At 41.3% G+C, this 22,721-nt stretch overlaps 1 protein-coding gene across 1 annotated transcript in view; it reads left to right on the top strand.

Moving 5' to 3' along the window:
• IFITM10 (interferon induced transmembrane protein 10) overlaps positions 1 to 16,943 on the top strand; it is a 30,595-nt gene extending 13,652 nt beyond the window's left edge. The window contains exon 3 of the mRNA XM_063317852.1: positions 16,679 to 16,943. Coding sequence (XP_063173922.1) covers positions 16,679 to 16,828 — 150 coding nt within the window. The 3' untranslated portion in view covers positions 16,829 to 16,943. The remainder of the gene's footprint in view (positions 1 to 16,678) is intronic.
• The last annotated feature ends 5,778 nt before the right edge of the window (positions 16,944 to 22,721 follow it).

Raw genomic sequence — 22,721 nt, 5'->3', positions numbered from 1 at the left:
AACAGAAACTGATAAAACAGTCTGTCTCTAATGCCATCATTTAAGGCAGGGAGAAGAAACCATTCACACTAGTCAGAATGACCAGAAAGATTAGAAAGAGCACATGCTGCCTCAGGCTTCCTAACCAAAATCCTTTCCAAATGTGAGCCACAAAAGAGCTGCTGGCTTTTTCTTGGGCCCTGACAATAAATCATTACTTCAGATGTATCTTCAGATCTGTGAACAGCAGATCTCTGAGCTCATCCACACAGCCTCTCTGCAGTGCTTTCCTTCCATTTTTATTTATTTTTATTTATTATTCAAATTTTGCTACTACCCATCTCCCCCAAAAGAGGGACTCTGGGCAGCTTACAATAAAATTAAAACTATAATAATAAAAAATTAAAATCCTATAAAAATAAAACAATTTACAAATATAAAATACAATATAAATAAATGAAAAATCCAAGAGGTTAGGAAATTCTAATCAGGTGGGAGGGGCTCTAAGGCACTAGCCACCCCCATGAATGGCTGCCCACCTTCCCACCCCATGTGAGACAGCAGAACCAAGTCTTCAGGGCCCTCCTGAAGGTTGGAAGTGAGGGGGCCTGCCTCACCTCTGGGGGCAAGATGTTCCAAAGGGTGGGGGCTACTGCAGAGAAGACCCGCTTCCTGGATCCCACCGATGAAATTCTCTTACAGACAGGGTCCGTAACATGCCCTCTCTGCCTGATCGGGTGGGGTGGGTCGATGCTGTGGGGATGAGATGGTCCCTCAGGTAACCTGGCCCCTTGCCATGCAGGGCTTTAAAGGTGATAACCAACACCTTGAATTGGAACCGGAAGCAAACTGGCACCCAGTGCAGCTTGTGCAGTAAAGGTGTTATATGCACCAATCTAGGGGCACCAAAAATAACCCGCGCAGCTGCATTCTGGACCATCTGAAGCTTCTGGATACTCTTCGAGGGTAGCCCCATGTAGAGTGCATCGCAGTAGTAGATATGGGAGATGACGAGGGCATGAGTGACCGTTTGAAGGGCCTGTCTCTCCAGGAGTGGGTGTAACTGGCGCACAACCCAAAGTTGAGCAAAGGCCCTCCTGGCCACAACTGCCACCTGCTCTGTGAGCAGGAGTCGTGAGTCCAGAAGAACCCCCAGATTATGCACTGGGTCTGTCTGGGGCAGTGCAACCCCATCCAGAACTAAAGATGACAATTTCCCGGAAACTGAGGAACCATCAACCCACAGCCACTCTGTCTTACCAGGGTTCAGCCTCAATCTGTTGTCCCCATCCAGGTCCCCACAGCCCCCAGGCACTCGGAAAGGGTGGCCACAGCATCACTTACTTCACCCGGGATGGAGATGTATAATTGGGTATAATCTGCATATTGATGATACCTCACCCCATAGTGATGGATGATCTTGCCCAGTGGTTTCATGTAGATGTTAAAAAGGAGCGGAGAGAGTACGGAACCCTGTGGTACCCTACAAAGTAGGGGCCGCAGGCCAGATCTCTCGCTCCCTATCAACACCGACTGGGACCGGCCCTGGAGGAAGGAGGTGAACCAGCGCAAAACCATGCCGCCCACCCCCAACTCCCTGAGCCGTCCCAAAAGGATACCATGGTCGATGGTATCGAAAGCCGCTGAGAGGTCAAGAACGAGGATGGATGCACTGCCACCATGCTGCTCCTGCCAGAGATCATCCATAAGTGCGACCAATGCAGTTGGTCCATCTAGGAGGAGGGGAAGAAATCATGTCAGCGTGAATCATGCTGCCACAGCTTGCCCTTGACATGCTGTGCTGATATTCATATACCTCTTCCATGCAACATTGTAAGGTCAGTGACTGGCATGGTCCCCTGGCTGACATTTGGACATCCCCAGCCATGGGAAAGACCACTTCCAATTGCCATACAGAAGGTATGCCAGGTGATTCTTGTAAGGTCTAAGTACTCCAGCCAAGCCATTCTTTTCTAATGTTTTTTCCCCAAAAGACTGTCAACCTATTGACTACTACATAGCAGCCAAGAGCTTGTCTCCCTTATCTGCAAGATAATAAACACCTGGATTTGTGCAGCCCAGATATAGCTGCTGCCTAAGGGTTCTTGGAGCCAGAGTTCAAAAAAAGGGTTTTGGTATGGGAGAAAGAAGCGTTTGATTTGAAGGCTTGCTCTCAGGTACATCCGCGTGATTTCTGTCAACTGGTTGACCTATCAACCACTATGTGACAGCAAAGAGATTTTTCTTTCTCTTGGTTGCCATCCAGTGGACAGACAGATTTTGCAACTGAAATACAGTCACTAGATAAGTCTTATTGAAGAGCTGGAGTTTGAGAAATTGCTTTACTGATTCTTGTGACAAATCACAGCATACATACAGCTCTTACCATCAAAAGGGGTAGGAGAGGGGAAAAATGATTTGGGACGGCTCTAACTTGAAGCCATATTGGTACCAGATTATGTTCCGCTATGGCACTTTTTAAAGAACGTTCTGTGAGGAAAGGAAGTGAGAAGCAGCTAGTAAGAAGGGAACTCCCTGCTGCACAGGTTACAGAATCACAAGAGCAATTCAGTTGAAGAGCTCTCCCTTGCACTCTAATTATGTGCATTTAGGCCATGGACCTGCTAGTTAGTATCTGTAAAAGACATAAAGAATGATCTTGAAGAAGAGCTCCCCCCAAAGAAGAAGAAGAGCTGCCCCCAAAGAAATGGTCAGATAAGTGGGGTGTGAGCCCATACCAAGAAACTAACTTGAGAAAATGTCTCAGACAAGCCCCTCCCTCACTCACAATGAAGATAAAGTGAGGGAGGGGGAAAGCACATTCACACTTGCAAGATACGGTTACTATAGCTGCTACAATAGAAGTAGCCCTGATCTATATGGCACTGGTTTCTCAGTCTGGTCTACCTTGTAGGGCTGACAGCATCAGTCCAGGTCATGGACCATTTAAAAAAGGGGAAAAAGGAGCTACAGAAGCAGGGTTCCAGTCTCGCTCACAGCCAGAACAGTAGTGCTGAACAGGTGCCAAGCATAGGGGTCAAATGAAAGGGGCAGTTGTAGCTCAGCAGATCAACTCCCCCGGCTGTTTCACTCAAGCCACTTGAGTTTCACTTCCTCCTCCATGTGCCATGGATTGTCTAGATGGAAGGTCCTCTGGTTTTCCAAAGTAAAACACTATGTTCCTATTGAACAGCTTGGTCTGGCTTCAACCTTCTTAGCAGTGGGCTGCCTATGAGGTGAAGGCTCTTTAGTAAGAGGGAGTCCTCAGCAAATAAGAGGAGGGGAGGCAAGGAAATGCTGTTTCTCATTTGCTGCTCTGATCTTGTGGCATAGCATCCCCTTAGAATTAAGGCTCATTCCATTTCTTCTAATGTTCTGGAAGCTTCTGAAGATGGAAGAGCATTTGGTTGACCAGTTTGTTATTCCCACCATTACTTACTCGGTTTTGAATTAATTTGCTTCTGTTATCCTGATACTTGGTTTTATTATAACTTTACTTTATTATTACTATTATAATTACCTTTGCATTTTGTATTTTTATTAGTAAATTTAATTTTATTATACTTATCATGGATATTTTGCCTGCGGATAGATGTTTCCTGCTGACTCTTGTAACCCACCATGACTCCTTACTGAGTCAATGATGGAAGGGAGGGAGGGAGGGAAGGAGGGAATTGGGGATTTTTAATGTAGTCACCTACAGAATTGTTTCAGAAACACTGCTATGCTGATATATTTCACAACATAAATGTTTCTTTCTGGGTGCATTTCAGTGAATCCATTGATTGATAATGTTTTTGTGTGCTACACATCAACATGCAGTGCTGTAATTGTGGGAGAAATTGTGACATTTTCAAGATGAGAAAATGGAATTTTATCAGTTATACAATGTAATTTTTCTAGCAAGCTACTGTATAGTGATTTCAGAGATAACTGTAAGATAAGCCCTGCTGCCTCAGATTAAAAAAAATGTTTAACTCATGCACATTTATACACATGATTTTGTTTAAAGAAAAGGTTGCAAGCTTTTCAGCACTGCCTGCATCCCCATTGCAAAATGAGTCTTTTTGAGTAGTCAATGTTTTTTGCTATGGCTGCAGCAACTTTTATTTTCAAATCTTGGTCTCTCAATTTGAGAGCTATTTTGCTTTTCCTAGAGATTTGCACATCTTTGATGTGGATGGGAGCAGAGATGCTTTTCCCTTTTCCCCACAAGTCTGCCATATGTTCACTTTCCCCTTTTCACTAAAAAGTATTGTATAACCCAGTGTTTCTCAACCTTGGCCACTTTAAGATGTGCGGACGTCAACTCACAGAATTCCCTAGCCAGCATAAGTCAAAGTCCATACCTCTTAAAGTTACCAAGGTTGAGAAACACTGGTATAACCCAATGCCAGCATCCTCTTTTAGTCTTCCACCCAATTGTCATGGCCGAATTGCTCCTCCAGTGTCTTCTGTTGCTTACCTGGTGGTAATCATAACTGAAGTCAAAGCAACATATTTCTAAAGAGATGTTAACTGATTGGATGTTTAAAACCCTAGCATCAGTTATCCACTGGTCTCTTTGTTTCCCCAGGAGATGTGAACTTTTGGTTTGGCACCAAAGCACTGAGTTGGAAGTGAGCAAGGCCTTTATGTTTTAAATAAATCCATATATGACTTTGATAGCTTTATACACAGTGCAGATCTCTTTTAAATGACACTAAAAATTTCAGAATGGAAACTAGATCCACAGAGATTTTTTCATCCACAGAGGTAGTGACCTTGATAGTGTTACACAGCATGCAGATCTCTTTTAAATGACACTAAAAGCTACAGAATGGAAATTAGATCTGCAGTGGATTTTTCTAGATCCACGGAATATATATATAATAATACATTTTCATGAAGTCTGGGTTTTCCTGTGATTGTTCTGTGCCTTTGGAATCTGGCTAGGAACTGTTGAAAAGTTTTGGGTCTACAGAATCTGTATCTATGTATTTCATCTTATCCATCTCATTGAAGCATAAAAAGAATAAATATCCCAGGGATTTTCTAAAGCTTGGCAGCAGTCCTACATAAGTATCACATAATTGAAGTTACTTCAGGTAAAATCATTGTAGGGAGTATAAAATGATATTAAAAGCTATAGACATACTGTACTGTACTTGGTCTCATCAAGAATTTATCATGAATTCAAAAGTGGAAGGTTAGAATCCTAACATGAGCAACTATCAGTTGGTTTTACCTGGACTGGCCTTCTCCAACCTGGGCCCTATCAGATATTTTGGGACTACATGTCCCACAATTCTCAGGCATCCTGAATGTGCTGGCTAAGGATTGTGGGAGTTCTGGCATACTTATGTTAGGGAGGTTGACCTGGACCACTGAGCATTCATACCATTTTAGTTCACATTCACTACCTAATCTATCTTCTTGGGAAGGCGGTAATATATTAAAAGGCAGTGGATGTCTTTTATCTTGAATTACAAGTGCTGATTTTAAATTATACATTACATTGCTTTATACCTTGGTGGTCTGTATAATGTACATTTCAGAACTTTCATTGAGCAACATTGTGGCTTGCATTATTCTAATCTCCAGGTATCTTTAAAATACATTATGATGTTGTGATTGAGTAAGAATTCATTAAAGCAACAGGTTGGTGAGAAAAGTCTGATCTAGACAAAACAAAACAAAAGCTAGCATAATGATAATGATAGTCAGAGAGCCAGTTTGGTCTAGTGGTTAAGGCACCAGGCTAGAAACCAGGAGACAAGAGTTCTAGTCCCACCTGAGGCATGAAAGCCAGCCGGGTGACCTTGGGCCAGTCACTCTCTCTCAGCCCAACTCACCTCACAGGGTTGTTGTTGTGGGGAAAAGAGGCAGAGGAAGGAGTAATAGCTATGTTCACCGCCTTGAGTTATTTATAAAAATAATAAAGGTGGGATAGAAAATAAATAAATAATAAATAAATAGTATAGATAGATAATCTCCAGTGCTTTTAAAAATCAGCTATAGCTTGGGCTCAGTAGCACCTGAGATGTTCATGCAGGAAGTCCATCCATAGTTGCATTACAAACCCAAGCAGTTGTGCTATGCTGCTAGTATTGTGTTGCTGCTGCTGAATAAAGAAGGTTATTGATGTTGCATTGACTCCTATCCCTTCTTGGACTTAGGACAGGAAAGTTGGGGCTATCCTATAGACAGCATGAGTTCATCCACTGAGTTAAGCATAAGGTGACTTATCAAAATGTGTGAGTTCTCATGGAACTCATGTTAAAAATAGCCTGCAGTCTTTACAAAGACTTGGTATTTCTTACTGGAAGCTGAATGATGCAAGCTTTTAAGTCTTTTTCAGGCCTGGGCTTGACTCACAATTTGGGGGGGGAAACTGAAGAAGATAGGAACAAATGTCTTCTCTACCTTACTGTAATCAGTGCAAAGAACAAACCACAAGATTGCAAGAATGCAGTTCTTTTCTATATTGGAAGTATCCAACATCATGCTGAATGTTTATACAGATTCAACCATGGCAGAAGCTTGTGTCTGAAGTTTCAGAGGACTTGATTCCAAGCTAGAGGTAAAGCTTGCAACTCTGCTCCTTCCCTTGCCTAGCCAACCGATATTTGCAGAGCACAAGCTCTTGACAGCAAAGACTGTGCACATAGGCAGACAGAAGAATAAACAAATGCCTGTGACACACAAGGCAGCAAGATCTTCAGCCCAGCTGTAATAATACAACTCCACTGCACAGGGCAGCTCCTATAAGATGTGTCATTATGTTCATAAGCTTGCCCTGCCTTTGAAGCAAGGAGAAAAAAAATGAAGTGGCAAAATTATTTGCAAAGATGGCAGAAGAAATCAGTGAGCATCTCAGCAGAAAAGGAGTCTAAACCAGCTGTAGGAAATCAAAGGGCTTCTGGTGATACTGAACTACAATTCCCAGTATCTGTTATCATTAGCTGGAATTGCCGGTAAGGGAGTCTGGGAGCTTTAAGGCAGCTGGAGAGTTACAAGTTCTAGAAACGCAGTCTCCATTGCCCTTGATCTCATTAGGAGAATGCACACTGTGGCTCACAAGAGCAAGAAGAAATGCCTCTTAGGAAGATACAGATGTTATCTCTCAGTGAGAAGATCACCTACAGTCTTTGGTGAATTAAGGCTTTCAGATAACACTTTTTAGTAGCACGGAGAAAATTAAGACTACGTTACCAGCCTAAGTCTTACCCATGCCATTTGCAGCATTCCCCGCTAAAACTAAAAACATTAGTCAGTTTTGCCACATTTGGGGGATATGTAACAAGCACAACCGAAGTCCAGTTTTACCCCAAGAAGTTTCATGCTGTTCTGTGGAAGTTATGATCGTTAATACCTCACAAGCCAATATATTGTTGCCAATATTCCACCCAAATGGAGGTATATATAGTGTATTAACACTCAGGAAGCAAGCAGTTAAGAAATCGCCCAGAGTCCCTCCTTTGGGGGGGGAGATGGGCGGTGACTGAAATTCCATAAATAAATAAATAAATAAATGTGTGATATCCCCTTAGTTGTTGAATGTATTTATGGATAAATGTATAAGGAATACTTGTGGTGACAGTAACAATGCATTATTGGTTGGAGACATAAATGAATGTATGCTTTTGTATGCAGTTAATGCCATCTTTTTGGCTGAGAACACAGATGATTTGCACTGAATGTTAGATTGTATAATGCAGCAAAGGGTGTGGATCTGAAAATCCAAAGTTGTTGTGTTGATGGGGAAAATGGAGTGAATGAGTACATGTTAAACACAAATGGCAAAACCCCAAAATGAATAGATGAATGCACTATATGTACCTTTGTAGAACATTTATTAAAGGTTGGAAAATGGAGAAATTGTAAGATATGAAAATGCTAATAGTGGGCCTGTTGTAAGCAATGAATGTTTGTCAAAAGAAGCAGTTCACTGGCTGGGGAATCCCAGGTCTATAAGATAGACTAGGGCAGCCTTTCTCAACCTTTTGACCCTGGAGAAACCCTTGAAATATTTTTCAGGCTTCAGGGAACCCCTGCACATTCAGGCTCAAATATAGGCCAGACGTTACAAAATTATTATATTTGTTTCATGTGTAGGCCTGTATATATGCAAGTGATGACTGGAACACTCATGCTTTCATTCAATTACGACTCATAAGCTTCTGCTTATAAATCTATTTTAATGAAGCATAGAGTTCAGTACAGAGAAAAAATTGCAAATGGAATTTCCCATGTGTTTCTACATTTTAAAATCTCAGTAACTTCAATTTCTCCCACACTGGCCCCTTAGGTATGTGCCCCCTCCTTCTCGTGCCAGCAGGTGGCTGTAACAGTTCTTCGCAGATGACCTTGGTGCGAAGAGCAGCTAGCCCAAACAAGAAGATTCACACTCCAACCATGCTCCCCCTCCCTGCTGGTCGACTCGCAGGTTGACACAGGCTGCAAGATGGATGCGAGTCCAATAAGACTTTCTGGGAACATTTGATCGGGGAACATGACAATGCATTAATGGTGTTCTTAAACTAAAAATAAAGAATGAAATCTACCTCTTTAATGTGAAGTTGCCCAAATTCGAAATAATTTTTTAAATAAATAGTGACCACTCGCGGAACCCTAGAGTTCCACGGAATGCAAGTTGAGAAACCCCGGACTAGGGTGTATTGAAAAAAATATCCTGGAAGAAGTCAATGGCAAACCACTTATATAAGGTGGCAAATACAACTTGATGGATGTATCTCTGAAATCAGGAGTTGACTATGACTTGGAGAAGACTTTATTTGTTTTAATTGCTGCAGAAGCATTAGGTATATCTGCAGTTCTTGAGAACAGATGCTGAATACAATTGTCCAAGCCTATCTTAATCAGTTCAGGATCAAGGTCTGCAGTGAAGTATTTCTCAGAAGATAATGCTACCAAGTAGTGTAGTGTTTATTTTAGACAAGAGCCACGTTTGGCATGGAGCTTATTAGGAAGGGCAATTAATCGGCCTCGCTTATTTCTTGGGAGTTACAAAAGAAGGGGCATGCAATGGAGCACTACTTCTGGTGAGGGGTTTCCAAACCCTTCTTCCACAGGTGGGCTCTCCCCACAGTCCCCCTGGGGGAAGACGTGATTATCTGTACTACTACCAGCCACTTTATTCCAGAGGAAATGTCTGTTTTGATTTAATCTGGAGGAGACAATAAGGAACCCCTTTTCTTCAGTAGCCTGACCTGCTGGGAATGCATGTCCTAATGGCTGAGTTCCTTTCCCGGAATGAGCATCCCTAGTTTATTCAGAATTTAAACTTTTTATTATATATGACAAGTTCAAAGATCTCCAAAAAAAAAAAAAAAAGGAGAAAGAAAAGGAAGAAGGAATGAAAAATAAGCTTTTGAAGCGGTTGCTCCCTCCTCCCCAGGATCTCTCATCAATACACACCCACACCAGACAAGATCACAGAACCCTGATCTCAGTCCATGAAATAAAACAGAATCAATCTTGTCTCTAGCTTTACTGTTGCTCCTGGCTGGAGGTAGGAGGGCTTTTCATCTTACTTTGCTTCCAGCCAGCCTCAGAAAATTAAAACACAACTCCCCATAAGCAGAAAAACACATTTGAGGTTCTTCCCTCTTTTAAAAGTCTTCCTGAGAGGGGAAACCCATCTTCCTGATTGGCTCCTTGGCATTTGATTTTTCCAGGCTACAGTTGCCTCTGTCCATTCCCAGGATGGGCAGACTAAGCTAACTTTCCTTTAGCCTCTTCAGTATCTGCACCACTTGAAATAGAATTTCCTCCCATCCACTACAGGCTATTTGCACTGTCTTAAGTTCTTTGGAGAATAGATGGGATTAAAAAAAATTATAATCTTTATATTAGTGGTCAGCCCAAATTTTGTATAAAGTTATTGGAAACGTGAGTATCCTAGTTCAAGACAGAACGGGTTACATCAGGTTCTACAAGTGAAGTTAAGGTCACCAAATGTCTGGCATTTCCTGTGCAAGTCTGTTTCTCAAAGGAAGGAATGGATTTGTTCTCTGTTGTCCTGAAGGGCAGAGCCAGATCCGAAATTACGGGAAGTAGATTCAGGTTAAATATTAGAAGGAATTTTCTGATAGTTGCATCTGTCACCAAGTGCCTCATGAAATTGTATTTTTCCCCTTCTAAAGAGTCTGGATAGGCATCTCTCTGAAATGCTTTAGCTGGTCCTGTGCTGAGAAATGGGTGGACTAGACCAATTCGTTACTGCCAACTCAATGATTTTATGACTCTAAAAATTGCTAAAATGTCCAGGATTGCTCATTCCCCAGCAGCAGACTCTGAATAGTCTGTTTTGCTCGCATCATCCCCCAATCAACTTCTTCTCTGTTTCTACACCATCCTGGGTGCTTTCCCTTGCTTTCCTGGCTCATTAGTCTTAGCATAGTCTTCTAGGCCATCAGATCCAACCAAGTTGGATTCTAGGTGCAGGAGCTCAAATTAAACCTTCCCCAATAAATGGCTGTCTAGCCTCCGCTTGTGTTGTCTGTTCCATTCTCTGCTGAAGGACTCTTCTAGCTTAAAAAAAGGTAAGCAGAATTGTTTCTTCCTATAACATTAATTCCCAGCAGTCTGATAGAGAACAGGCCTTGAGCGCCTCTTGTCATATCAGGGGTGTCCACAGTGACAGTCACTGGCTTCAAAATGGCAGGCATAACTGGGCATCAGAGCCCCACCCCTTTCCAGCATGCATTGGGTGTATTGCCTGCATTATAAAGGGGTGGACCCAATATCTACCCCACAGGGTTCCGGTTGTAGGGATAAAGATAGAATGAGACCTCCATGTAAATTGCCTGGAGCTCTTAACAGAAAATGTGGGATACATTCCCCCCCCCCTTTGGTGGGTGTATAATGTAAAACAACTACCTTTGCAGAGTCTAATCCTTTGCATAAGTCTGAATATCAAAACTCTCACTTTAATATTAGATCTGCTAGCACATTAAAATTATTCTCTTGTACGGTCTGAGTCATTGCCAGTTATTCCACTTTCAAAATCTCATTGCAAATTATAGTGATGCTAAGTGTATACCAAATTAGGGTTTTGCTTTTTCTTACCACCAGTTATGACATTTTAATCTACAAGGAAAAATAAGCAGGTTAGCCAAATTTTCAAAGTTGACTCGTCTTCTCAGCGGGAGCTGCTGGTTTTCAGTATCTGTTGTTTCCACAATTTTAAGAGAGCCAGTTCATCAGAAAAGCTCAGATCTCACTATGAGCTTTTCTGATGAGCTCACTAAGCAAACTGAGGATGCTTCTATCCCTTTCTCTCTCTCTCTCTCTCTCTCCCTCCAATGAGCCTTGAAGTTCCTCAGCAATGTACTTCCCATTCTGTGCCCCTTGATGGTTTGGTTCCTGTTTACTGTAACCGTTCTGGAGTGTGAATGGGGAGGTGCAGCGAAAGGGCATCAGATAAGGCAAAACAAAAGTCAGCTTCCTTCCATTTCTGCAAAAAATCACCCCTTCTCAGATCAGTTTTTCCCACACAAGGATTTTTTAATTAAGGATTTCATGCATGCACTTGTGTAAACATTTATGAGCCATTTTTCTTCTACCAGCAAGCAGGCTACATTTTTTAAGCAAGGGCTATCTTTACAGAAGAGCAAAGTGGAAGATTCCACATATTTAGGATGCACAGGATGTTGCTCGATGGCCTGAAATAAGCTTCAGGCTTTATAAACGGGTGAGCTGGAAACACAAACTGCATCCTTGGACGCGCAGCAGTAGTTAAAGGTGCACGTTCACTGAACAGCACCATGTTCACCATTGATTTATTTTCTTATTTATTTGACAGATTTCTAGCCCGCGCACTCCAAAACAAGCCAAGCCATGGCAGCTCCCAATATACATACAAAACAACTATAAAAAAAAAAAATAACACATTCTAAAAAAAAAACCAGGTCCTTTAAAAAAGTAATATCCATAAATAGCAACGATATACAGAAAATAAAGATGCTGCACAGCCCCAAAATTAAAACAGCCAAGCAATAATTTTAAAATGACATGATTTTGGTTGTGGGTGGAAGGCTTGGACATAACAAAAAGGCTTTAACTTTTTTAAAAAGGAGAAGTACCATGGAAATGGCTTAGAAGCGAATATCCAGAACCTATTACATCCAGGGAAGGGAGAGAGTATTAAGAAGAGATCCAGGCTCCTCCCTGACTCACTGGGGTATAAGAGGGAGGAAAGGAGAAGCACAATCCGACTTGCAAGATTCTGTTATTTATTATAGCCAGTCTCAATAAAGTGTGTTTCTAGCCTTCCTGTGGAGTTTAGCCTTCCTGATCTGGTCTTTCTTGAAGGGCTGACATGAAGTCTGAACTCTTACAGGGAAGGGATCTCCTAATGCTGGTGCTGCCATCAAGGAAGCTCAATTCCTAATTCATTCTAGGAAAAGTTCCCTCTTGGATGGCATCAACAATAAACCCTTAGAGGACAATCAGAACTCCCAGTTTGCAAAATACACTGGTAGCTGTTCTTTCAGCTAAATGCATGTGAAGACAGTGATAACAATAAATAAGGAACTTGTATGAACTTGAGGAATTATTTTTGGCATTCTTAAAAAATAACCCAGTTTGATCTAGGCAGTTCTACTGCAGTACAGGACAAAGGGCTTTCTCTACATGCTCCACCACTGACACCTGGTGTTTAGGTTTGTTCATTGCAAGGACTATTCAACCAGTGGAAGGCCCCAAGCAAAGCAGTAATCAGAATCAGTTCCTTGCCCATAGCAAAAGGCCTCTAGCCATAAGATTCAACCATACTGCAGTCTTTCAGTATATACAGTATGCGTCTATCTGAAAAAGAAAATGTTTCAGAGTGATGATCCACTAATTCTGGGATCCCTGAGCTCCAACGTGCTGCAGACCTTATAGCTAACATCCTTACGATGCCATGTCCCATCTGTATGTATGTGAGAGAGAGAAAGAGCGAGAGAGAGAGGCGAGAGAGAGGGACTGGCCTTCCTATCCTGAATGGGTAAGCTCCCCCACCCACAGTGCGTTCACAAATTTCCAGATGTGCCCACTAGCCAAAAAAAGGTTGGGTATCCTCTGTCAGTGTTTAGTTACAGACAGTGCTGAGAGTGTCATAAGCAGGTTTAGTTCACACATTAATGTCAAGCCAAGATTTTTAACTACAGTTAAAAAATGGTTAAACAAGCACAGTGGCCTGGTTTACATACTCTATCCCACTAAGCTAAGACCAAACAAATCACCTTCTTGTTTTTGTTGAAAATCAATCCACAGGATGTTCTTAAAGCAAAGTAGAGCTAAATTCCTGGTGACTAAATGGAAGCATTCATTGGGAGGGTGGGGGGAGCACCAAACAGAAATAAATTGTCAATACCTTTTTCTGGGATATTTTTTCAACTTCTCAGTCTAGCCTATAGATCTAGGATTTTTCAGTAATCTCCTATTCAAGTACTAAGGTCCAACCCTACAGTGTATATTTGAAGTAAGTCAAGGTTGGGTGGGTTTCTACCTAGTACAAAAGGTAATCTTATACATAGGTAATTATTTAGTACAGCATCCTATAGCAGCAGTAACAACTCTGTTCTCAGCATCACTTGCTAAACATATGCTTTTAGTTAGGAAAAATAGGTGATGGTGGAAGGTTAATATATAGCTTAATGGTAGAAGAAGTATGTACAAGTCATTTTATAGGCTAAACCAAGTTACCATGACATAATTTCCCATAAACTAGAGGGTACTTCATCAGATGTTGGCAATTTTATCCTAAATTCCAAATAAAATGGTTTTCTCCAAAGTTTTAAGATTCATACATGACATGTAGATAACCAGCCCATGGAGCAAGTTAGATGCATCAAGCATCCCGGGGTTGTCTTCCAAGCTTCCAGAAAGAAGCCAATCCAAGCCAATTATGTCTCCTCTGTGGCACAAAAGATCATTGCAGCAATTTCAACATTCCATCACACCCAGAGACGGTACTTCATTTCAGCCCTCATTAAATTATTTGTTGCAAAATTATTATATGGACTGCAATTAAGCTCCTATTCTAATTTTGGACCTCCCCCCAAAATCCAGTCACACTACAAAAGACCCTCCTTTATGGTTCCTAAATGTGTTCCAAATAGACCTGAGACTAGGGGTCGGGTCATTTAGAATCAGAGCCAAAATCTGGCAAGCTGTTTTATTAGCCTCTCTAAAGATCCATCTGGCTCCAGCCAGACGGCTTTCCTTTCTAATCTCTGACAATCTCAGGTCACCATGGTGGAGGAGTAGTACGAACCAATTGCGATCCTATGTCCCTTTCCAGAGTATTTGTTATTGTTGTATAGTTAGATAAGGTCAGAGAAATAACTGAGCAGCAGATTCAGGATATAGAGTGGCAAAATGATTTAATTCAACTTTCAGGAATGTATCACCCTCTCAGGGAGATCGAGACAGCCTCCCTGCGACTCATCTATTTTCCATTATATGAACATTGATGGGCATTCTTCAGAATTTGCTTTAATGTCTTCCATTCTGCATTCTTTGGGGATAGATACAATACTGTTTCAATCTCTCAGAGATTTTGCCTCTGCAAAGTAAGGCCCAGACAGTCAAACACCCTTTTATGCGGCAAGGTTTAGGCTGATTCTCAGCTGAGGCTAATTTCCCAGAGCACATTTTGTATTGATTATTTATTTGCTGACAGGCACCAGAGAGTAATATCTTTAGCTGCAAAATTTTGCTTTTTTGCAACTGGAACTTATTACTGTATCTTTAATGGATTGGAGCAGATAGCTAATTATATCGTCTAAAATTGTGTGGTGGAGATGACTGTTGCAACCCAAACCCTACCATTCCCAGCTATGGCCTGCTGGCATGTTTGCATCGACTGACGAGGGGAGGGAATGGCTCAGTCATTTGTATTGTGGGAAAAGGGTCATTGGGTATGTTTGGAGTAAGAGAAACCCCTTGGGATCAATTAGCTCCTTTCTGGCCTGTCCAGAATATACTACCTGCCCCCTTGACCCTGGGAACTGATTTGTGGCAACTGGGCAATAACATTAAGAGCCAAGTTCTTCATTGGATTCATGTTGAGAAAAAAAAATCAGATTGCCATATTAATTTATTGCAACAATAATAAGAGTCTTGTGAGACTTCAAGATAAACAAGGACATTATGACAACAACTTTGTAGGCTGGTCTCTAAATCATTAGAGACGTGAAATTCAACTAAAGGTTTTAAAGATTCCAGTGCGAAGCTACTGAATTAGAACATTTTTTAAAAAGGTCCAATTATGTAAGCCTGACCATGAAGTGCCATAATAATTCTTTTCATCTCATCACAAATTTAATTAATGTAATAAAGCTAGAATGAATGGTTTATTCCTAATTCCTGCTGTCATAAATGATCACTATGTTCCTTCTGCATTAATTTAAACTTAAACGTGTTTTCCCAAATTGTACTTTTGCTATTTTATTCCCACTTGACCTCATTTATTATCTTTACCCTTCTATACCCATGCACATATATATCTGCCAATTGAGGATAATGCTTCCTATGGCTGATGAAGTGGATTGTAGTTGATGAAAACATTGGCCAAGCACTATAACAGAATTGTATTACTACACAGAATTCTTAGGTATAGTTGAAATCACATCTATCTTAACCTAAATCCACTAAATCCCCTAGAATATGGACACCTGGAACAATTCTCAGGGATACAACTTTGAATTCTCTCTCCATAAATTTTCAAGCTCGTACTCTAAAATACAGTGGGTTCACTAGAATCACTCCAAAATATGCTGCTTTAACACATTTTAACGATACTCATGATGTGCAGGGTAATATATCAGTCCATCCTAGTGCTGAAGAAACAATTCTATCTTCTGGCCATAGGCTACACCATAGACATTCTGCAGAAGATCCTGTGAACCCAATTCTCTTAATATTCTGTTAGTCCTATCAGTGGCTTCTTATTGCAAAGGAACCTTGTGACACATTTTACCCTCTCTTTGAAAAAGGCTGCAGCTGCCTGACTAGCAGGGATAGAATATGCACACCCACAAATATATACAGACAGTAGCTTTCAAATAACTTGAAGAGGAGACATTTCTGAGTTTCAAGACCATGACATTTGTCATTCTGAATGGAAAGGTGTGGTAGATCTCAAGAAAATGAAAGATCTTTTGAGTGTGTATATCAGGTTTCTTCCCCTACATGACACCTCAGTCCATGTCAAGGGTCTAATGGCACATTCACCCACATCCCACTTTCCCCTCATGATCTACATCTGAAACATCAGATTTTGAAACCCCTGGATTGTTGAGAGTTGCAAGACCCTTACAATTATTTCGTCTAGGCAAAGCTAATTAGCAGCACTAACCTGTCCCATTGGTCCTACTGCTGCCAATCCAGCACCTTCTGCCATCTCATTGTGAGTGCTTTTTCCTCTATAGAAAACAATACAGCAGTCCTGCCCTCAGTGCTTGAAACTGAAAGAAGTAGCTGGGATTGCCAGCCAGAGGAAATATTGTTGCTGGATATGAGACAATAGCAACAAATTTCTACTCATTGTTTTCAGAGGGTCAGAACTTCACTTAAAATTGCAAAATAGAAATGGTCATAGACAATTGCCCTTGCTTTAGGGTTTTAAACTCACCCTTATTTCTTGGCTTCCTTTTTTTTTTAACCCATGTCCCCAAATTTGTTTCTTTGTTCTTGTTCTTTCCAGGTTCGAGATAAAAAACTCCTCAATGACTTGAATGGTGCTGTTGAAGATGCCAAGACAGCCCGCCTTTTTAACATTACCAGCTCAGCACTTGCCACCTTCTGCATCATCCTTGTCTTTATCTTCCTACGATACCCACTCACTGACTACTAGAACATGGCCCAGCAATTGCTGCTCAGTCCTCCACGCCAGAAGTAGCTGCCACAGAGTTTCTCACAAAAGGGACACAAACAACAAAACTCCCTCATAGCCCCCTCTTAATGGCAGATGCCCCTCCCCTTGGTACTAAAAGTATGCCGCAAGCTTCACTGTATACCCAGCCCCTGACCCCGGCCTGGCTGGGATGCAAACTTCAATAGCAGAAACTTTTAGTTTTACATTTTGCACACAAAGTATTTATTTTCCTGAAAAAGCAATAGGATTTGATGGTGGCATGGTTTTTCAGATCAGAGGAGAGAAAGTACCAGATCTTCAGATGAATGTTACAGAACCAGGCTGAGTACAGATTGGAACTGACAGTTTGGGGCTGATAATTCTGTTGAGGAAGCTGAGGAACTCTGAAGAATCTTTGGGCTCTACAACAAAGTCTGTCCTCGACTTTCATTCCATTCCATTCCAGAGAACAGAATGAAAGAAATGCTTGCAGTGAAGGAATAGGCATGACTTTGTGGAACTTATCAATTGCATCCAGACTGCTTCTGTGTCTTTGCCTACTCCCTCCCTGTTCTGTCCCCAACATGCATCCTTTGCTATGTATGTTTTATTGGTTTTCACATTTGACTGAAGCCCAGAATAGCTTGCCAAAAAAAAACCCACAAAAATAATCAAAAGAGCAATCATCGGGAAATTTGGATTCCTCAGAGTTTATTCTGAACCTCTCCTGATCAATTCTAGAGTTTTCCAAGATAAATACAGAAGGAAAAATAAGTCTTCTTTGGAACCTCATGGATACCCTGAACATTTACATAGTTCTTGTATCGCTGCCAACTTTCAATAAAGAAAAAAACCATCAAACAATGAATTACTACAAGTTCCATGTTTCTGTCTCATCATTTACTCTCTAGCAGGAGAAAGCTATGCTTCTGAAACCTATTTGAAGTTGTTGGATTTTATTTACTACAAACTCATAGCTTCTATACTATCTGAATATTACACTATCTTAGTCAATACAGGTAGTCCTTGTTTAGTGACCACAACTGGGACTGGCAACTCAGTCCTTAAGTGAAGTGGTTTCCAAGTGAAACCCCGACTGTGCTTACGATCTTACTTCAGCTTTCCTTTGCATTACAGACCGTGAAAGTTATTAATGTGAGGATTGGTCACAAAGTTACTTTTTCATCATTGTCATAACTGCAAATGGTCACTAAGTGAGGCAGTCACTAAACAAGGACTGCTTGTATCACACTACAAAGGTTTCCTCTGCCCCTTTAGAGTTAGATAATGTAGCAATGCCATTCCACACCTTAGAAAACACAAGGAAAATTGTATTGTTTACTGTATTATTTTTTATTTCAGGGGTGGGTAAGTGTAGCACTTTGTTTGATAAGATAACTCATTTCTCTAAGCATTAAGTCATCCACCATACTAACTTCAGAAAGGTACCAGCAATTAAGTGCAAAAATTATAGTTCTTCATCTGTCATTATTTTTGGCCCAAGTTGTTTTGATATATCAAATAGATTAAATATTTATCCTGGAGTTCCTGCATGTCCAAATTCTTTATTTTTTCCTTTATTCTATTGCGAATAGGCCTGAATGCATATCTTATCCAAAGAAGCTGCTTTTCTGTGGCTGCATCCCATTATTACTGTGCTAACAGCTAAAGTTGTGAAACTGTAATTGTAGAGATGGGATCAGATGCTCCCATCAACAGGGCTGCTGGGTCTTGCTGCTAGATGTCAGCAAGTACTACAGGAACCCTAATTCTTTGCTGCATCCAGTGATCCTGAGGACTTCTGCAGCTAAGATATGGTAGCCCCATACATTAATCCCAACACTAGTGGGGACCTTTCACATGATATACCTCTCTCACCTAACATGCCTGTTTTATACTTTTCTAGAATGATACAGTATGGAGTCATGAAGGAACAGCATTTTGAATGGAGAGAATGTTCGACATTGGTCCAGGTTTCCATTTGCTTGGAAGAAGGTCACTGGAGACTGGGTTTGCATAAGTGGGATACGCATGTTGTGCAAACAGCACAGTGAGTAATAAAGCAGGAAAGGGCTTGTTATAACCTCACCCACCTACCCACCCAAACTCATCTCTGTTTTAGGTCTAACTATTTCTAATCACAGGGGTAAGCAACTGGTGTCCTGCCAGGTATTGCTGAACTACAGCTCCCAGCATTCCCCAGGAAGCATGGCCAATATTGAGGAACTGCAGTTCAGCAACATCTGCATTTGCCTTATCTCTACCTGGGACACTTCTAAAGCCCTGCTTAGAGCAAGAAGAAGGTAGAGGGCAGCTGAAAAAGCAAGACTTCACTATGAATTCCCCTGAATTATTGTAGCCCCAGAACTTGCCTTCTAAGCACTGATTGGCTGCTGCATCAAGCCATGCCCACTGCCTGACAATGAAGAAGACCTGGTAAAATAGTGAAATCCTGCCAGTAGTCTCCTGGGACCAGAACTAAGCGCTGCCTAAAGAAATAAGCACAGAGTCTACATTCCCCCAAACAGAACTTCTGACCCATTGGGTGTGATTGGGTGCTGCCAGAACCATCTATAAAAAGCTGTAAGAAAAGTGATAGCTAACCAGAGGGACCTTCACTCTCAGTCACTGAACTTTTCCAAAAAGAGTTCTGCATTGGCAATTCCTACACCATTGTCAGCGGTTTGACAATTGATCATGTTGATGAATCAGCCTTTGCACATCAGGAATCAAGTTGAAGATGATTTTCTATTCAAAATGTTAAGTAGAGCTTGAAGGGAGCTATTTCCCCATTTGTGGAAACTCTTGCCTCTCCCCTTCTCCAGCCTCTTCATCCTCCCTGCAGAGGTTTGATTGCCATGTTTCACTGGACTTTTAATGTCAGCAGAGGGATCTGCCAGAGAAAGGAACACTTAATCAGTGGGAACAGTGGATGGGGAGGAAGGCCTTGATTGAATGCACTCTTATGGCCAGTAGAGGGAGCAATAACAGTGTTGTCAGCATTTCCAGGTTGGTAGTACTAATGAAGATGACTGCTTGTTAGCTTCAAAGTGCTTTTAAGGGACTAGGGAGCAGAAATGGTGGTGATATGGAAATGCCATGGCTTAAACATGTTGCGTTAATGGGCTTTAGGTCTTTTGGTGATAGTAATTTTTTTTACACAGAGAAAGGTAAAGATGTTTCATAGGCTGCACAACCATGCAGTGTTCTTGGAACAGTGCGGAAGTAGTTTGCCATTGCAAGGTTCTGGGATGTTTTTCAACTTTCCACTCTAGTCTATAGCCCTAGGATTTTCTCCTGATCTCTCATCCAGATACTAATAATGCCCAACCCAGCTTAACTTCCAAGTTCAGCCAAGTGCTGCCATCTGCTGACACATGTAATAGACAAACAAATGTATGCATAGAAGCAGAGTATAACAAGAGGCACCCACAGTATTGATAATCCAAAATGCTCCTCTTTCTCAGGAGGGTATATAACAGTATTTCTGCAAGAAATGGTTCATCTACACTTATTTATAAGCTGGGCAGAAAATGAGGGGTCAGTTTGGTCTAGTGGTTAAGGCACCAGGCTAGAAACCAGGAGACAGAGTTCTAGTCCCACCTCAGGCACGAAAGCTGGCTGGGTGCCCTTGGGCCAGTCGCTCTCTCTCAGCCCAACTCACCTCACAGGGTTGTTGTTGTGGGGAAAATAGGAGGAGGAAGGAGTATTAGGTATGGTCCCTGCCTTGAGTTGTTTATAAAAATAATAAAGGCAGGATAAAAAAATCTAAAAAAAAAAAAAGGATTCCTGTCTCTGTTCAAGGGATTTACACCCCAATAGAATAGATAGCCCTCTGCCTCTTTTCTGATTGCCTTGGGGAAAAAAATGGCTTTGGGCAGTCCTTCTTCTTGGCCTAATTTCTCCAAAAGATAAATCATCTTCCATCACGAAACTCTTAGCCTACTACAAGACCTGATCTGGTAAAACCATCTTCTTGGAGCATTCAAATGTGATCAGGGCTAGCAACTGCCCCTTTATCAGGTCTTAAAATGAATTAACTCTGAGCAGTCATTCTGACACCTATCATTACACCCATCTCTTAAAATTGCAGAATAGGAAGGGATCCTTGGAAGATCATTGAGACTAATTCCAATTCATAAAACAGGAGCCTAACTTCTGATTTTTTTACACCATTGGTTTCTTTATGTATCGATAGGATGTCAGACAGAAATCTTTTCTAAGGATTGTTGCACTAAACTATTATTTGTTTAACTATGGCTTGTTAAATAAAACACAATTAGCTAGTTTTGCACAAAATAATTTATACCATGAATTATAGACTGTGTGTGTGTGCACGCCTTTGAGTAATTCTTGATGCCTGGTGACTACCTGGACATGTCCCTGCAGTTTTCTTGGCAAGATTTCAGAAGTGGCCTTCTTCCTAGGGCTGAAAGATAGTGACTGGCCCAAGGTTACCCAGCTGCCTTTCATGCCTAAGGCGAGACTAGAGCTCACATTCTCCCAGTTTCTAGCCTGGTGCCTTAACCACTACACCAAGCTGGCTCTCTTTTTTATATAGACTATATTTTATTTATAGACTGTGAAAGGTGAAAGGTCCCCTGTGCAAGCACCAAGTCATGTCTGACCCTTTGGGGGGATGCCACTTTCGCGACGTTTTCTTGGCAGACTATAGAGGGGTGGTTTGCCTTCCCCAGTCGTCACCTTCCCCAGCAAGCTGGGTACTCATTTTACCCACCTCGGAAGGATGGAAGGCTGAGTCGACCTGAGCTGGCTACCTGAGAATCCAGCTTCCACTGGGATTGAACTCAGGTCGTGGGGAGAGTTTCAGTTGCAATACTGCTGCCTACCACTCTGCGCCACACGGGACATATTTATAGACTACAACCCCATTATTCTAGACAATGATATGCAAATTCCATTTGTGTTGAATGTGTTACTCTGCCTTTCCAATCATGCATATTTCATATGTGTTAGGTCTGCAATACCAATGTACAGGATGCCCCAGGTAAAAATGGCTGATTTATTGAATAAATTATCCTTTAGTTTTAAAAGTTGTTTTCCATAGATCTGAAGTTTGTTGATGAAAAGAGTATTACAAAAGATATGTTGTAATGCTGATATTATCCCATTGTTGTTTATTCTCAGATAATACTCTTTTCTTCTTTTGTGGACTTAAAAAATAATAAGGTGCTCTGTTTCTACAGGTAGAAATAAATCAAAGACAGAAATGGCAGGCAGAAGTGCTACAGGAACAGACAATTCAGCAGAATGAAGTAATGGACAACCAGCATACTCTGTCGCATAATGAAGCAGGACAAATTCTAGATAACTGTACAAAGGCAATAATTTCCCAATTTTGTTGGCAAAATGCAAGACTTGAACTCACTAGTGTGCAAACTCATACCAACCCACACATTGAAGAACACAGAATAAAAAAAATGATGAGCTATTTAGATCCCAGGATACTTGATACTGAAATCTACCCAGCTGAACTGAACTATTTATTTTTTATTTATTTAATTAAATTTATATCACCGCCCATCTCCCCCGACGGGGAACTCTGGGCGATTTACAGTAAACTATATAGACTAGTTTGCCATCGTCTTGCATCCTTTGGTTGTAGAATGGAGAGGTGTCTCCTAAGTATTTGCATATTTTCCCCCAAGAGATATATTCTAGCCTGATAGAAGATCTGTGAAGAATTTGAATGTTTTTTGTTGACAGATCTATTATAATGTAGCTCTTGCTGTGGCTGTTGTATTTGTTCTTCCCACTGAGTTGCATATTTCTGTTTTATTTACTGCTCCAATGATCTGAGAACCTTTTCTCTCTGATTGCTTGTTCTGGTCATCAGAGGGTTAGCACCAGCACCCAAGGAAATGATTTGTGA

The sequence above is a fragment of the Candoia aspera genome, chromosome 1, assembly GCF_035149785.1.
Source record: "Candoia aspera isolate rCanAsp1 chromosome 1, rCanAsp1.hap2, whole genome shotgun sequence".
Taxonomy (NCBI): Eukaryota; Metazoa; Chordata; class Lepidosauria; order Squamata; family Boidae; genus Candoia; species Candoia aspera.
This window is presented reverse-complemented; position numbering and strand designations above follow the sequence as displayed.